Source organism: Sinohyriopsis cumingii, chromosome 4, assembly GCF_028554795.1.
Source record: "Sinohyriopsis cumingii isolate HCF-2022 chromosome 4, ASM2855479v2, whole genome shotgun sequence".
Lineage (NCBI taxonomy): Eukaryota > Metazoa > Mollusca > Bivalvia > Unionida > Unionidae > Sinohyriopsis > Sinohyriopsis cumingii.
The window spans coordinates 55,820,503-55,839,729 of record NC_142964.1 but is presented as its reverse complement, the minus strand read 5'-3'; the positions used below and the strand labels follow the sequence as shown (position 1 = coordinate 55,839,729).

General features: G+C 35.7%; 1 protein-coding gene across 12 annotated transcripts in view; it reads left to right on the top strand.

Annotated features, from left to right (window-relative positions):
• LOC149801204 (protein phosphatase 1 regulatory subunit 12A-like) overlaps positions 1–19,227 on the top strand; it is a 264,345-nt gene that overhangs the window by 152,988 nt on the left and 92,130 nt on the right. For all 12 annotated transcript variants that reach the window (XM_089955260.1, XM_089955259.1, XM_089955257.1 and 9 more), the window contains 2 exons: positions 10,297–10,440; positions 13,970–14,070. In XM_089955260.1, coding sequence (XP_089811386.1) covers positions 10,297–10,440; positions 13,970–14,070 — 245 coding nt within the window. The remainder of the gene's footprint in view (positions 1–10,296; positions 10,441–13,969; positions 14,071–19,227) is intronic.

Here is a 19,227-nt window from a genome sequence, read left to right as displayed (position 1 = left end):
ACCTCAACAGATAACACAAGTTCAAGTATCAGTAGTTTTTACTCCTCAACCTCAACAGATAACACAAGTTCAGGTAAGTGCATCACATCATGAGCTGCTACAGTTACCAGTTGGGGGATTCGATGTCAGAGATTGATACAAGCTAAGTCTGTTGTATGTATTCTGTGTAAAAAGCAAACCAAACTGAACAGCATAAACCCCATATCCAGACCTGCCAACTCTTATGATTTTGCCTTAAGTCTTACAAATATTACCCTTAAAATATGGATTTATGGCATAAAAGCAAAACTATGGGGAAAAAATGATCACTGCCGAAAAATCTGGAAATTTTTTTCATCCATGTTTGATTTGGATCTGGGTTTCATGTTAGAAGTAGTGAAGTTGGTCAGGGAACCAGACTAACTTTACAGCAGCACATCAGATGCTTTAATCTGCACCTATTTGTTCATGCGAAGCATCTGCATGATCAAACTGTTGATCATATAATATTTTTTTCAAATGGTGTCCAGCAAGCGATGCATATTTAAGATGAAAGGGAAATTAAAGGGGCGCTCACCAGTTATTATATACTTTTGAGAGAGTGACATATGTAAGGTGACATTTGCATTTAAAACATGCACAATGGAGAGAATGTTGGCATACCTCTATGCTACATTAATGTAATGTGGATGATATTTCTTTTGATATTGTACTATTGGAAATTGTACATGATCTAAGCACCCTGCTAACTAAAATGACTGCTCCCTTGTGCTAATAAATCAGCCTGAATTAGTCTGAAGTACACTATCCATAGTAGCTATTAAAATAGGGAAAATGAATTTTGCCAGACTAAACAATACCAGCTTCTGAAAGTGCAATGAATGAATTACCAAATATATAAAATGTAAAAACAAGTTATTGGCTCTTTTTTATACAATTTACCTCTGAAGTTCAAGAAGTGAAAATGACTAAGTAGAGCTAGCACCTTTATGAAAGGTGTACATCTGGAGTAAGGCCAAGCTGTATACTCTATAACCCATATTACACCCATCAATCATACATCAAAATAAAGGGAATTAAAGGTTCTTTGCAGTATACCCAAGATATACAAGGTCTTTTTTAAAAAGCCAGCATAACCATTGAGGAAAGCTGGGGAAATTCTTTTTCTTTAAAATTCTAACCCTCTGCAAAATATGAAACTGTAGACTGCCACCTAAGCCTCTTGAAAAGTGTTAATCAACACAGGAAAAATAAAAAGGAATATTCAGATTCTTGTAAATAGAAGCTGGAAGGGACACAATTATGTTTATTGAACATGATGTGCCAATTCAAATATGACTCATGGTGGGAAATATTATTGCCATTGTCATGTGAAATGGAAAAAGACTTTCCTGGACTTACGTCAGGTTGAGAGTCCATGCGTACTTTACAAACTTTTCAGTTGAACATAATGTTTATCGTCGCTGCTCGTTCCAATTACTGAACTTTTAATTACGTTTTCCAGCTTTACAATAGCAGTTTATGATATTTTGTTATACCTTACTGAAAACTGGTCAAACTTGTGGGGAAAAAAATTGACTGTCTTACTGAGATGGACTTATCAGGGTTGGCAGGTCTGCATATCTACCATTGTAAAATGCACTACAGTTTTGTGTTGTTTGTTCCAAGTACAATTTTAATCTCAGGAGGTTTGCTTTTGTAAAATTAATGCTTACAGTTTAGCTTGAAGTGATGTAATCAGATCATTATGAGTTGCTGGTATGACATCACTTGTTGCCCAAAGGTATCATAGCACTATGAGCTCTGGGATGTGTGACCTCTGTCTCATTAAATAATGATAAAAATAACATCTTTATACAGCTTAAATAATTGATATAACTCATTGAATGAAAAGGATAAAGTCAACTAAAATTATTTGAGACATTTTGAAATCATGAATGATTCAGTAACTGCCATCAATCTGCAATACAAGCTTTTATTGTCCAGATCTGATGTAATCTCTGTAATTATGTTATAGTGAAAACATTCACTCACTGCTATTATCCTGTCTTTATGTATGAGAAAAAAGGAGATGATGATTGTCAATCTTTGCAAGTTTAATGAATTTTTAAATATACTCATTCTGACATTTTTTTTTTATTATAATTATTGACAGAGTAAATTTTCCCATTCTTTTTTGTGTAATAACTTTTAATTGCAAATAAAAGTTCTGCAAGTAACTCAAGACATTACACATTGATTTATACATTAAAATGTGTAACACAAGACAATACAAATTGACTTATAAATTAAATTGTGTAACACAAGACAATACACATTGACTTATACATTAAAATGTGTAACACAAAACAGTACACATTGACTTGTACATTAAATTGTGTAACACAAAACAATACACATTGACTTATGCATTAAAATGTGTAACATAAGACAATACAAATTGTACATTCAGTTGTGTAACGCACAACAATACACATTGACTTGTACATTAAAATGTGTAACAAAACAATACACATTGACTTATACATTAAAATGTGTAACACAAAACAATACACATTGACTTGTACATTAAATTGTGTAACAAAACAATACACATTGAGTTATACATATACATTAAACTGTGTAACACAAGACTACACATTGATTTATACATCAAAATGTGTAACACAAGACAATATTCATTGACTTATACATTAAAATGTGTAACACAAGACACTACACATTGACCTGTAGCCTAAATTTTGTAACACAAAACAATACACATTGACTTGTACATTAAATTTTGTAACAGAAGGCTCTACACATTGATTTATACATCAAAATGTTTAACGCAAGACAATACACATTGACTTGTACATTAAAATGTGTAGCACAAGACAATACACATTGACTTATGCATCAAAATGTGTAATACAAGACAATATGCATTGACCTGTAAATTAAATTGTGTAACACAAGATGATGCACATTGACTTGTACATTAAAATGTTGTTGTTGTAGGGTTAATGCCATTTTTCAGCACACGATAGGCTATACATGGCGGCCAGTATTAATGGTGGAGGAAGAACCCGGAAATCCCCGGAAAGAACCACCGACCCTCGAGAAGCTACTGGCAAGCTTTCTCACATACCCACATTGGCCGAATCTGAGACTCGAACCTACGCAGACAGAGGTGAGATGGCAGTGATCCATAACAGGGAGCGCTTTAGACCACTCAGCCACTCGGGGCCCTAACATTAAAATGTGTAACACAAAACAATACACATTGACTTGTAAATTAAATTGTGTAACACAAAACAATACACATTGACTTATACATTAAATTGTGTAACACAAGACACTACACATTGACTTGTACATTAAATTGGGTAATACAAGAAAATACACATTGACTTCTACATTAAAATGTGTAACACAATACAATACACATGAGCTTGTATATTAAAATGTAACACAAGATAATACACATGGACTTGTACATTCACATATGTAACACAAGACAATACACAGTGACATACATTAAAATGTGTAACACAAGGCATAGCACATTTACATACATTAAAATGTGTAACAAAAGACAATACACATGGACTTAAAAATTAAAATGTTAGCTAAGATTGCATGGATTCTTATCTTTTCTTATCCTATCTTAGCTTTTCAAAATATTGTAATATTCACTAGAGATCAGTCTTAAAATTGTAGACCCTGATCTGCTAGTGCAGTATATAGCACCTGGTCAGTGTCCGGACTTTTCAGTCAGGGATCCCCAGTAGTTCACTTGCCTGAGCATCAGACTTGTATTCCAATGGCTGCTGATTTTATACTTGCCTGAGCATCAGACTTGTATTCCAATGGCTGCTGATTTTATACCCACTCAAGATTGGCTGCCTCTGTGTACCCATACAAAAGGTACATGGCTACCACTACCTTGAGAAAGTACCTTTAAAAATCAGCCAACAGACAAACTTTCCTTCTCATGGGTCGGTGGTTCTTTCCAGGGTTTTCCCAGTTTCTTCTCCACCATTAATACTGGCCACCATGTATAACCTATCTTGTGCTGAAAAATGGCATTAAACCCTACAACAACAACAAACTTTTCACAATGTGGTAGTCATCCGACCATATTATAAATGGTTATATCTGCTGTATATAGTTGGGTCCAACTGCAGACAACATTTGCAGTAGTATAATGTGCCTGAAGATCTGGGTCTATTTTATTTGTTCTACTGATTACTCTTAATAAACTGGATAGACCCAAATCTGCTTGTGCATTATGTGGTGGTAAATCCAGGTGCATGTGCAGTTTGCAGATGGATTCAAGTTTTATACAAGTATATATACTTTGTTTTCATTAGTATCGGTAACACATACAGCCCTCTTTGAAATTTTCACATATTCACTTTTGATTCATTTACTGCAGTGTTAACAGACTGATGAGTCTGTGCCTACCAACCCTTAAAATTTTAACTTCAACTGAAATGACCCTTAAATAGCAGAGCCAGTTTCGAAAATATGATCATCAAGTCTGGAAACTATCTTGTCCATGTTTGATCTTGATTCTGGTTTCAGTGGACTTGGTTAGGGAACCAGTATGACTTTTACAGTATTACTCTGAGTCAGATGATTTAAACAGCCCATATTTTTCATACAAAGTGCCTGCATGACCAAGCTGGTGCTTATAGCATTTTCTACAAGTGGCATCCAGTGAACAAAAACACATTGAAAATGAAAGAGACACTAAGCTTCGTAAAACATTTAAACAGTGAAAATAGACGTATGAAAAGAATAATTGGGATGGTGGGGACAGAAAAGGCAACAATTAAATTTATTTGACATCATGTCATGTTGATTTGGGTATGTCTCATAGGAGCAGAAATTATTGTGTTGAAGAAATGAAACAAGAACAAAACAAAAAAACTAAACAAAAGATCATGTCAAATTGAGAGATCTTGCAAAAAGTCTGTGAGCCCCAAGGAGTGTGGAACTGCAGTTTCTGAAAATGTACTGGAGGTAATTAAGGTTTTCACAAGCTGGTCATAATGCTTGCTTTTGCTGTATCAGATCACTTTGAATCACATTTCTGCATAGACAACAGCAGTACATGAAATTTCGTTACACCTTTAGTAAACTTTTAGACTGCCTTGCTGAGAAGGTCTTGCTAAGGTTGGCAAGTCTTCTTTACTCATTACATTTCACCAGGTTCTGCACCAATGAGACTGTTTTTTGTCACCTCTTGTGCCTTCAGAAATCATGTTACAAATATATGAACATACACTATGTTCATTTTATTATGTATTTCATGAATAAATAAATTATCTTACTACAAATTTTTAATCTGCATACCTCACATTGAAATGTCTGATATAACTTCAAACACAATCAAATTATAGCCTAGTTATGCAGATACTTTGCTATATATTCTCCTAACTCATGTCTAGCTGAAAACCATGTAGACCAGAATAATGTGATGGCAGTAACTCATGTCTAGCTGAAAACCATGTAGACCAGAATAATGTGATGGCAGTAGCTCATGTCTAGCTGAAAACCATGTAGACCAGAATAATGTGATGGCAGTAACTCATGTCTAGCTGAAAACCATGTAAACCAGAATAATGTGATGGCAGTAGCTCATGTCTAGCTGAAAACCATGTAGACCAGAATAATGTGATGGCAGTAACTCATGTCTAGCTGAAAACCATGTAGACCAGAATAATGTGATGGCAGTAGCTCATGTCTAGCTGAAAACCATGTAGACCAGAATAATGTGATGGCAGTAAGTCATGTCTAGCTGAAAGCTATATAGACCAGAATAATGTGATGGCAGTAACTCATGTCTAGCTGAAATCTATATAGACCAGAATAATGTGATGGCAGTAACTCATGTCTAGCTGAAAACTATGTAGACCAGAATAATGTGATGGCAGTAACTCATGTCTAGCTGAAAACTATATAGACCAGAATAATGTGATGGCAGTAACTCATGTCTAGCTGAAAACTATATAGACCAGAATAATGTGATGGCAGTAAGTCATGTCTAACTGAAAACTCTGTAGACCAGAATAATGTGATGGCAGTGACTCATGTCTAGCTGAAAACCATGTAGACCAGAATAATGTGATGGCAGATCAGAGTCCATGCAGTTTGTTAGGAATAATCAGTAGAACAAACAACATAGACCCTGATCATTCATCTGTGGTTTGTTCACAATTGTCATTTGCAGTTTCTCACAGACCACTTGACCAATTTGCACATGATTTTATGGGAGCACTTTAGCATCAAGGCCTTTCAAATTTTATCACTGGATGCTGATCCATTGTCTAATATGTCCACCAATATTAAAAATAGTAAAACCTTTAAATGTCTTTTCAAAAACTTGACCAAATTTGTCAGCATCCTGGAATAGAGTGCTTTTAATTGGTACAAATGCTGATTGGCATTCAGATATGGCTGCCATTACTAAAAATGTAAAAACCTGTAACAATTTTTCATAATTAGGTGGATCAAATAACATATGAGATGGGTAATGACCAGAATTGGGCGGATCAAATAACACATGAAATGTGTAATCACCAGAATTGAGGGGATCAAATAACACATGAAATGGGTAATCACCAGAATTGGGTGAATCAAATAACACATGAAATGGGTAATCACCAAAATTGGGTGGATCAAATAACACAGGAAATGGGTAATCACCTGAATTGGGGGATCAAATAACACATGAAATGGGTAATCACCAGAATTGGGTGGATCAGATAGCACATGAAATGGGTAATCACCAGATTGGGTGGATCAAATAACACATGAAATTGGTAATCACCAGAATTTGGTGGATCAGTTATCACATGAAATGGGTAATCACCAGAATTGAGGGGATCAAATAACACATGAAATGGGTAATCACCAGAATTGGGTGGGTAAAATAACACATGAAATGGGTAATCACCAGAATTGAGTGAATCAAATAACACATGAAATGGGTAATCACCAGAATTGGGTGGATCAAATAACACATGAAATGGGTAATCACCAGAATTGGGTGGATCAAATATCACATGAAATGGGTAATCACCAGATTGGGTGGATCAAATAACACGTGAAATTGGTAATCACCAGAATTTGGTGGATCAATTATCACATGAAATGGGTAATCACCAGAATTGGGTGGATCAAATATCACATGAAATGGGTAATCACCAGGATTGGGTGGATTGAATAACACATGAAATGGGTAATCACCAGAATTGGGTGGATCAAATATCATATGAAATGGGTAATCACCAGATTGGGTGGATCAGATAACACATGAGATTGGTAATCACCAGAATTTGGTGGATCAATTATCACATAAAATGGGTAGTCACCAGAATTGGGTGGATCAAATAACACATGAAATTGGTTATCACCAGAATTTGGTGGATCAAATAACACAGGAAATGGGTAATCACCAGGATTGGGGGGATCAAAAAACACATGAAATGGGTAATCACCAGAATTGGTGGGATCAAATATCACATGAAATGGGTAATCACCAGAATTGGGAGATCAAATAACACATAAACGGGTAATCACTAGAATTGGGTGGATCAAATATCACATGAAATGGGTAATCACCAGATTGGGTGGATCAAATAACACATGAAATTGGTAATCACCAGAATTTGGTGGATCAGTTATCACATGAAATGGGTAATCACCAGAATTGAGGGGATCAAATAACACATGAAATGGGTAATCACCAGAATTGGGGGGATCAAATATCACATGAAATGGGTAATCACCAGAATTGGGGGGATCAAATATCACATGAAATTGGTAATCACCAGAACTGGGTGGATCAAAAAACACATGAAATGGGTAATCACCAGAATTGGGGGATCAAAAAACACATGAAATGGGTAATCACCAGAATTGGGTGGATCAAATAACACATGAAATGGGTAATCACCAGAATTGGGGGGATCAAATATCACATGAAAAGGGTAATCACCAGATGGAGTAGTATCTATTTCGTGCTAATCATTTTCCTTTTCTTATATTCTGATTTTTGCAGTAATAAACAAAGTAACATACAGAAAAACTCAGTTTCCATACAAAAAAACTACTTGAAAACTTTTGTTAATCCTTGAAAAATGTTTGAAAGTCCATGATAAACTCTTGGACTCCATGAACCCTGTCCTGGCATAAAGGCCTTGTAAATGTGTAACATTTATGCCAGTATGCCATCAAATATGGCCACTGTTACTAAAAATAAAAAATCAGTGACTTTTTCTCAGAAAATTCTCAGCAGAATTTAACTAAACTTTACAGAAAACATTTGTGCATTAAGGGGTTTCAATTTGATACAAATGAAGACAATTTAAGAATAAATACAGCCACCATTTTAACAAATATAGACAGTTCTTTAAATGACTTCTCAAGGAAAAAAAAACTTCAAGAGAATTTGAAAATATTTCACAGAAAGCATCCTGGCATAGATGACTTTTAATTTTGTACAAATGATGCCATTTGTCATCAAATGTGACTGTTGGTACTACAATAAAAATACTGTGAAAACCTATTCTAATAGCTGTATTAAAGAATTTGACCAAATTTGATAGGAAGCATCTTAGATTTATGGCATTGAAGGTCTTTCACATTTATAAAAATAGTACTGATCCACCACTAGATATGGTTGTCATTACTCAAGTAGAAAAACATTTATAAAAATAGTACTGATCCACCACTAGATATGGTTGTCACTACTCAAGTAGAAAAACATTTATCAAAATAGTACAGATCCACCACTAGATATGGTTGTCATTACTCAGGTAGAAAAACATTTATCAAAATAGTACTGATCCACCACTAGATATGGTTGCCATTACTCAAGTAGAAAAACATTTATCAAAATAGTACTGATCCACCACTAGATATGGTTGTCATTACTCAAGTAGAAAAACATTTATCAAAATAGTACTGATCCACCACTAGATATGGTTGCCATTACTCAAGTAGAAAAACATTTATCAAAATGGTACTGATCCACCACTAGATATGGCTGTCATTACTCAAGTAGAAAAACATTTATACAGTATTACCTCAGACGGACTTTAACACAATATGACCGATTTTGATAGAAGCATCCTGGCTTGGAGGCTTTCCAGACATGATGTTGATGTGTCATTAAAATTTGATAAAGCTAGTTTTAAAAAAGTAGATAGAGAAACCCTGAAAGTTGGAACAATTCTTTTAATGACACGTCAGCAGAATTGGAATTAATTCCTTCAGAAATCATTTTACTGACTGATTTTTTGTTGTTGCCAACTGCCCTTGCTTTTGGCTCTTAGTCTAATGTTATGAGGTGAGCAACAACAGGCACACTTGGGCCTTGATCTAAGACCCACTTTGGCCTTGATCTAAGACCCACTTGGGCCTTGATCTAAGACCCACTTGGGTTTCTTGTCGTAAAATATAATGTTAAGGATAAACAATGTGTAGCAATTGATGTACAATTATTTTTAAATTTTGATCTTGCAGCATATTCTTTATTTCCAGTACACTGGTTTATAAGGCAAATCTATTGTGTTTACTTGTATATAAAGTGTATCCACCAGTAAACAGTATACATCCACATCCTGCAATGACATCAGGTATCATCGATAAGGGTCAGTGCTACTTTCTCATATCATAGATAAAACAAACATATTAGATATATCTGACACCATGTTGACACTGAAAGCAAGTTTGTTTTCTTCCTTTTGAAGATGGATACACATTGCACACAAGCAAATATAATACTATGAATTTGATTGAGGCACAGCAACACAGGTAGGTTATTTAGTGCTGAGGCAGTTGGAGTCAAGTGCCTTGCCCAAGGACACACCATTGTAGCTGACTCAGACTGGTCTGGTGGTAGGATTTGAACCTACATCCTTTCAGACATGAATCCAGCACACTAACCACTGAGCCACCATGGTTGGGGTATCAACTATTTTGGTTTTTGCAAGAAATTGCATTTTCTAAGGTAAATTCATTGATTGGAAAGGGCATCCTGTTATTTACAGTAAAATATAATAGTTTGTCTGGTCTTTAATTTCTTGGTTTGAATTTGGCTTTAAATGTTTATAATTGGGTTTTGTTTTGTTTTTTTACATTCCTCCCCCCCCCAACAAAAATTGATAATGAATTTGAAGCATCATGTATTTTGTATTGTTGTTTGTGAATGTGTTTGTCAGGACTTTTGAATAATGAATTTGCAGGATCATGTATTTTGTATTGTTGTTTGTGAATGTGTTTGTCAGGACTTTTGAATAAAGGTTCTTAATTTCTTTACAGCCTATTTACATCGCAGTCAGAGGAATACATTATCAGATATTAGCCCTAGTCTTGGCCCCACTGTCAATCTCATCCGCTCCACCTCTTTACGAACACCACGGCGGCCTGAAGAACCAGAGGAATCAAAAGATGACTCTAGGAAAGGTAAGTCTAGATTCGTGATTTCAGAAGATTGAAAAAAAATAATTTCAGATGTAATTTTCACCATAGCTACCAATAATAGGATTGTTTTATCTGTTGCCATTACCCCCACCCCTTTTGATTGAGGGAGGTACAATGATTGTTTTTGTGTCTACTTAGTATCTCCTGCACCCTTTGAGATATCCTCATGAAACTTGGTGGGTTTTTTTAATCACAATTAGACATTTACGTCTTGATTAAAATGGAGTCTGATCAACATATTAAGAGTTTAGCCTAGTTTTATTAGCGCTACTGGTTATAGACCAAAAGAGCTTATGGGCTAGTCTGATGTCCATTGTCCCTTCGTTGTCTCTCTGTCTGCCCATAAGCACAAGTTTGTTACTACTGCTCTGGATCAAGTATTTGGAGGATTGCCATAAAACTTTATACACACATCCATCCCATTGTCTAGTTGGTTGTAGATAAAATGGCGGTGATCACTCCTCCAATATGGCTGCCATGGTGGCCAACTTGAAAATCTTGTTATTGCTAATCCTCCTGCAAGGGACAGTTTTTTATGCAGAAATTTAAAGCAGGACTCATTGGCCACAAAAAATACTAGCAGAGCCATTTTTGGGGAATAAACATTTTTAAAAATAGCATAAGAATATTATTCACTTAACCAAAGAAGTCTGTGGCAGTTCATAGCAAAAGAAGTTTATGTGCCCCCAACCCCAAATTTAAAACTGCTTTTTTCAAGTTCAAAGGTTATTTTTGACACCTTTTGATGCTACAAGTGCAAACACAAACCTTTTCCAAGGCAATAATTTTGCAAAACGTTGTGTACTAAACAGCTTGAATCAATTCAAAATCATTGCCATCCAAACTGTTTTTGAGATACAATACATGTATTGAACCCACATGTCTACTGCTATGGGTGGCTAGCTCTTATTCCTAGCCAACTATTGGTATTTCACTATCTACATACTGCATAGTAACTGAGAGGTGTACATGCCTGACATCATTTTCAAGAACAACACAAGCCTGAATTACCTAGTTTGCAAATATTTAATTAGTAGACAGTAATTGCGGAAAAAGTCACACCATGGCCTGGAGTTGAGAAATTTGATAGAGGCCAGTTTACAAAACTATCCCCTGCCACCAGAGTGGATGGTCATATTAACATGGGGTTTTCACTGAAAGATTTCCTATGATGTCAGCTTGGTCCTAAATTAAGATGATGCCGATTTGACATCCAATATGGCCACCATGGCAGCTATCTTGAAAATCTTGTTATTGCTACTACTTCTGAATGGATGGCATATCAGGATAGGGTTCTCACTAAAATACATTTTTTAAGTTGTCTAGTTGTATATAAATGAAACTGGTGCTGTTCTGAAATCTAATATGGCTGTCACAGTGGCCATCTTGGGACTCCTTATCATGTCTAATTCCTCCTTAACAGTGATACTTTGTTGGTCCTAAATGAAAATGGTACCAATTGTACATCCAGCATTCCACTCCCTGAATGGATGATCATTATGACATGCACATGTAGTGTTTTTGTTGTATGACCGAAACCAAGTTTAAATGAGCATTTCAGACTTTGGACACAAGGGTCCAAAATTATTAAATGCATCTTGCTTGGTCATTACATTTTCCAAAATTATTTTAACACTTTATAGACATAAAACATAAGACAACAGCGGCGTGGAAGCTAATCTCCAGGATTTACCAAAATCTTATTATCCAATGATTGCCCCAGTGTCATTGTCAAAAACCATGGATGACAAACCACTGCACACTTTAATGACCCATGACTGTTTTTGCAGATGTTTCCTCATTTTGTTTCTGTGTATATATAAACAAAAAATACATCAACAATGTAATGTAACAATCTTGTGCAGATCAATGAAAGTTCATGTTTTATTGACTGATAAGTGACTGTTCAGAAGAGAAACTTTGCTTGGTTTATTCAGAGAACATGAAAGGTCATTTACAGCCATTCTTTTGTCCTAAATACTGCACTAATTCCTGATGTTAATGCTGTTTGTAAGAGTCACAGAAATACAGTTATATATAGGATTCATACCTTTGGGCGATTCAAGCAAAATAGTTACTCATTTTGCCAAAATGTGGAAAGAAAGTGAAGTAGACTTTTGCCTTGTCTTGCTGCCCCCACCCCCACCCCATACACTCTTCCTGCAAATGTTAGTGACATGGCAGTGTTTGGTAATAATCACACTGTGTTAGCTCATTATGGTCAACCAAGAGAGCACATTAACGCATTCATTAATGAAGCCATGAGTGGGAATTCCAAAGTAAATTGTATACAACTTGTCAGGAGCCTAATTAATGACAAAACTAGTTTCAATGACTGGACAGTACCCTAATATGATTTGTTTGTGAGAGATTTCACATGTTCTTTACATGTCAAGCCTAAAGTGAGAATACAGATTTTTCCACAAGAATTTATCAAAATGAATCAGCAGTACAGGTTGAGTATTGACACTTTTTACAAATAAACCATTACTCTTTACAAATTAACCATTACTCTTTACAAATTAACCATTACTCTTTACAAATAAACCATTACTCTTTACAAATAAACCATTACTCTTTACAAATAAACCATTACTCTTTACAAATTAACCATTACTCTTTACAAATTAACCATTACTCTTTACAAATAAACCATTACTCTTTACAAATAAACCATTACTCTTAACAAATAAACCATTACTCTTTACAAATAAACCATTACTCTTTACAAATAAACCATTACTCTTTACAAATAAACCATTACTCTTAACAAATAAACCATTACTCTTTACAAATAAACCATTACTCTTAACAAATAAACCATTACTCTTTACAAATAAACCATTACTCTTAACAAATAAGCCATTATTCTGTTGATTTATTGGCTGATTGCTAGTAAAGAGCAGGAAGAGCAGGAAGGGTGGATTTGGACATTGATATTTGTCACCTGTTTTTCATAATAACCTAGTTCTTCGGTTACACTCTTTGGCAAAAACAGTCATACAAACAATTTCACAGAAGTAAACTAAAAACAACTTAAATTTTGCATCAGCTTTGTTTAATATTTCTTTTATATCGTATGATCAGGGATTAGTAAAAAGGTCTGTTTTATGCAACTGTTTTGAACATTATAACTTTTGACCGCATTGAAAGCATTTTGTATACTTTCAATCAGAGTGATAGAGATGGAGGTAACCTTGTCCATTCATATAAGTTCATTCCTTCACTGCAAAGCAGCACTAAATGTTTTAGCTTGATGACATGATTTCAGAGTGGAAATTTTTCTTAACAAATTTGGCTTACACGTTTAGGTAAAATTCAACAACCATTAATTTCAACCAAGGTGGTTTTATATGATAGACTACCAGGAAGAGAAGTATTTTTGAAGATGAACTACTCTAGCATCTATGTTTTTAAAACTACCATCCTCTGGTTCCATGTATGTTTTTATGGAACAGTACTTATTTGTAAACGTATTATATGATCAGAACTTTTCTAATTTCTCTTCAAGAAAAATCGGAGAAAGAAGAGAGGAGGGAATCCACTGCCTTAAGGGCAAGACGGGCACGAAAAGAGCGGCGATCAACAGGCATCAACTCACTAACTGGCACAGTAAGATTACAAAGGACTTCATATGTTTATTTTATTACATATCCATGTAATCTTGTATCCTTGATATGGTATTTTTGATTTGACAGCTGTTCTGTCTGTATTTCCATATCACACATCCAGATTAGAACTACTTCTTTGATGTCCATGCATAGATATTTTTAAACAACTCAAACTTTCATTAATCCCAGTTTGTTTTTGATTTTATTCATGAAGTAAAAATATTTTCAAAGCGTGAAAAGGGGTATGTAATAAATACAAAACTGCCTTTGTATTTTGTACAGAGTTGGAGAAAAGAACTTGACATTCTTGAAGACCTGGACTTATCCCTATGCCATATAATCTCGTTCTTTCTGTCAACTCCAAATGCCGTGTTTTGTTTGTTTCAAGCTGGACTGGACCCACAGTGATTTTCTGTCATGTCCACCTTTAGTTTCTGAGCCCATTCAGTTAACTTTGAAGCATTATGGAATTTGCTAATTATAAAATTATTAAGTATTACTAAAAAAAATATATAAAAATAATTTTTTTTAATGGTTATGTATTTGACATTTTGCTGTCCTCTGGGTTCACTTCTGCCATTGGCTCCATAGGTCTAAAGTGTTCACCATTACTAATCACTGCCATCTCACCTCAGCAAGGGTCGAGGGTTCTTACTGGGGTTTTCCCGGGTTCTTCCTCCACCAGTTATACTGGCCACCATGAATAGCATGCTCTGAAATCAAAGTACGCTGGCATTTTTTTTTTAAACTGCCTTCACTGGGTACCATGTATGTCATCTTCGCTAGCCAAGGTTCCAAAAACCCTATCTACACCTTGGCATATCAAAGAGAAATTTCTGTGCTTCAAGCCACAGCGTGCAATCAAAATTAAGTTGTTCATATCTGAACACTGTTTCTTATGTGATTAAGTCAAGGAGAGCACAAAACTTGAATGCACTGATAAATAAACAATTTTCCACTGCTGGTCCATGTTTGCATAAATACCTTTCAATCAAATACACCTGTAATGGCTTCCATCTGGTACATAGTCATACTTTCGATGTTAAACTTACAAAGTATCCTTTTTAGGTCAATTACCTGCACTATTTTCAGCCAGTGCACAATGTATAAAGCTACTGGTTGGTTGGCATAACATACAAAGGGAGGCAACACATAAAATCCAATAGATGTTGCTAGGACAAAGCACCAAGATAGCTGTTCAGTCTGCCAAGGTTTAGATAGGGTTATCAGAACCTTGGCTAGCGAAGATGCCCTCAGCAAGCTGGTATCCTATGCATTCAAGTACTTGTGGCATTAGCAGGACAAGAACAATTCTGATAACTGGCTCTCTAAAAAAACAACTTAAGAATTCCAAGGGTCTGAGCTCTTATCAGAAAGCCCATTAGAGGTTTTTAAATCTTTACCAGTTGTGACAATAAAGAGAAGGAGAAGTGTTCATCATCATCCTTAAAATCTATTACAGCCGTAACCACATAAGCCTTATAGATGGTTGCAGTGTGAACTCAAGACTGGTACAGCTCTGAGGCTGGAATCTGCACATTCCATGGTAGGACTGGAGTAACCCAAGTGAAGTTGTCACCACCATCACTGTGTGGATTGTCCTTTCCAGACACACCTTCCATGCCCAAATAAATTATTCTCAACAGCATGGACAAGACCACAACATCATTCCTATATGCAGTATGGTATTTATCCATAGGATATCAGCAACTGGGCCCCATGGTCCAACCAGTGGTTGGTCAATTGACAGTGCTTGTCCAATGACAAGAACCACAAAATAGCAAAATAAGTAAACCATAAATGTTCATTTATAAAAATAATGCAAGAAAACAATACAAGCACTGTATGCAAGAAAACCAACAAGTACCAATGATACAGATTATACAGTGCTGAGTACAAGGCCAAAACTGATGGCCATAAAAAATCAGACATTGATCAAAATACAAAACTAATGTTGCAAACATGTAGCAAATATATCAATCCTTAATACTATATAGACTTCTAGACAGATAGGTTGAAATCAAGCTGATTTTCTTGGATATTAATTTTCTTAGATATTGATAGCAATGTGGGTTGTACTGCAATGGAAAGCTTACACTATCAAAAATTCAACTGATGGGTTAGCCACCTAGCAGTAGTAAGGGAGATAGGATGCAAGAATTACTTCCCTTGTCAACATTGTATTTGTACAAAAGCTTACTTTTCTGGACAGCTGGCTTTGAGTGGTAGCAGAGCTTATTTACTGATGTTAATGTGATCAATGAAGAAATGCTTTAGCACCTTCAAAATCTAAATATATACACTTACCAATATGCCAGCATAGTTTCAATTTCTCTCTGCAAAGTGGTTTTGTGCAATTATGGTATTTAATTTTCATTATAAGAGTCTCAGGCCCCAAAATGTCAATTTTTTAAAACTAAAAATATGAAAATTGCTTTAATGCTCCAAAGACCTAACCACCTATTTCAGTATGCATGCAAAACATGTCTACCGTATGTTGTATGTGCAAATGAGTGAAACATGTCTACCATATGTTGTCTGTGCAAATGAGTGAAACATGTCTACGATATGTTGTCTGTGCAAATGAGTGAAACATGTCTACGATATGTTGTCTGTGCAAATGAGTGAAACATGTCTACCATATGTTGTCTGTGCAAATGAGTGAAACATGTCTACCATATGTTGTCTGTGCAAATGAGTGAAACATGTCTACCATATGTTGTCTGTGCAAATGAGTGAAACATGTCTACCATATGTTGTCTGTGCAAATGAGTGAAACATGTCTACCATATGTTGTCAGTGCAAATGAGTGAAACATGTCTACCATATGTTGTCTGTACAAATGAGTGAACAAGATTTTCACCCATGAAATAGTGCAAAACATTCTGAAATCTTGCAAAAAAACAACAAAAGAAACCAAAAAAGACAAAACTGCATTAGTTACATTAAAACATTATAAGGTCATCTACTTATTTTTAAAAATGCTTAAAAGTGTGCCTACAAAATTTCATTTGTCTGCATCAGTAGTTTTTTAAAATAGTAATTCTGCAAATAAGCTTCCTGGGACATATGCAGGGACACAGACATGTGGATATACATTTATACAGATGCATCAGCCAGAAATCACAGACTTATAATACATGGCATATTTACTGCTGTGGTTGGAGATCATGAAAGCTAATTACAATGGCAATAAACCACAGTACTGGTAACTGTGGTTGGTGGTAACTGTGATTGGAGATCATGAATGCTAATTACAATGGCAATAAACCACACTACTGGCAGCTGTGGTTGGAGGTCATGAATGCTAATTACAATGGCAATAAACCACACTACTGGCAACTTTGGTTGGAGATCATGAATGCTAATTACAATGGCAATAAACCACACTACTGGCAACTTTGGTTGGAGATCATGAATGCTAATTACAATGGCAATAAACCACACTACTGGCAGCTGTGGTTGGAGATCATGAATGCTAATTACAATGGCAATAAACCACACTACTGGCAGCTGAGGTTGGAGGTCATGAATGCTAATTACAATGGCAATAAACCACACTACTGGCAACTTTGGTTGGAGATCATGAATGCTAATTACAAAAGCAATAAACCACACTACTGGCAACTGTGGTTGGAGATCATGAATGCTAATTACAATGGCAATAAACCACACTACTGGCAACTGTAGTTGGAGGTCATGAATGCTAATTACAATGGCAATAAACCACACTACTGGCAACTTTGGTTGGAGATCATGAATGCTAATTACAATGGCAATAAACCACACTACTGGCAGCTGTGGTTGGAGATCATGAATGCTAAGTACAATGGCAATAAACCACACTTCTGGTAGCTGTGGTTGGAGATCATGAATGCTAATTACAATGGCAATAAACCACACTACTGGTAGCTGTGGTTGGAGATCATGAATGCTAATTACAATGCAATAAACCACACTACTTGTAGCTGTGGTTGGAGATCATGAATGCTAATTACAATGGCAATAAACCACATTACTGTGGTTCTCTTTTCTGTTAAGTTATTTATAAATCAAAGAACTGATGGATTGGCTGGAGGATAATAACTATACATAATCCATAAATAACGAAGCGGTGCATACTAATTTAAACATTCCCAGCTTCTCATGTCTGATATTCTTAATTACCTAAAATATGCCTGTGATATCTCTCAGAGTTAGGAAAATCAAATTAAGGACAATCTAGCAGCCTCACTCCCCAAGACCCATTTGTCACAAAATGTTAACATTCTTATTCTAAGATTTTCTGGTGGGATTTGGAACTAAAGACCATACCTTGCAAATAGTTCTGAAGAAAGTTTCAGTAAACCTGTAGACAGAATGTAACAAGAATCACTTAATTGTGTGCATTTTACACACTATATACTTAATAATACAAGGTCAAAGGGTTGTTGTTGAAGTCACATGATTCTTGGCCCCTCACTCACTGCCCTTTGGTGTACATTTGCTGTACTGTCTTCTGAGCTTTTCTTAAATCTCTGCCAACATTTAGGCCACATCAGTCTCATCTTCAACAGAGAGAGGATTCATGGCAAAAGGAGAGTAGCTGAACACATCTTGGCAGCAACAGAGTTGACCTTAGTCTAATTTCAAGTTACAGCATGCCCTGCAGTTCCAGAGGCAGTTTGGAAAAGAGGGAAGGAAACAAGACATCCTGCCTGTCGTCGCCAGCCCCCTTTATTTTGGCATTATTGGATTGACCATTTCCCACAAACCAAATGGCAGTCCAAGTTGTTTTGAAATGGCATCAGATTTTATTATTTAGCACCTTCCTTTTTGCATCTTTCCCTTCCATAATGGACATTCCACATGATCCAAAAATGGTAGGAGTTTTGCAGGAGAGATATACTTGTGAATGACAAGAAGGCAGTGGAGAGAGTTTGAAAGTCAAAATAACTGGGGATTTTGTCATTCTTTTCTAGAGTCCAGCACCAGCAGGACACTAAGGCCAGTCATAGGTCTCAACAGGTTCAATCAGAACATAGCCATGCCATGAATCGAAATGGAATTGGCAAAGTCAGTCAGGTTTTCTGGCAAACAGGGTGAATTTGCAATCCTTCATATCCCTTTTCTCCCAGCTTCATGCAAGTTCCTTTGGATCAGATTCCGAGGAATTATT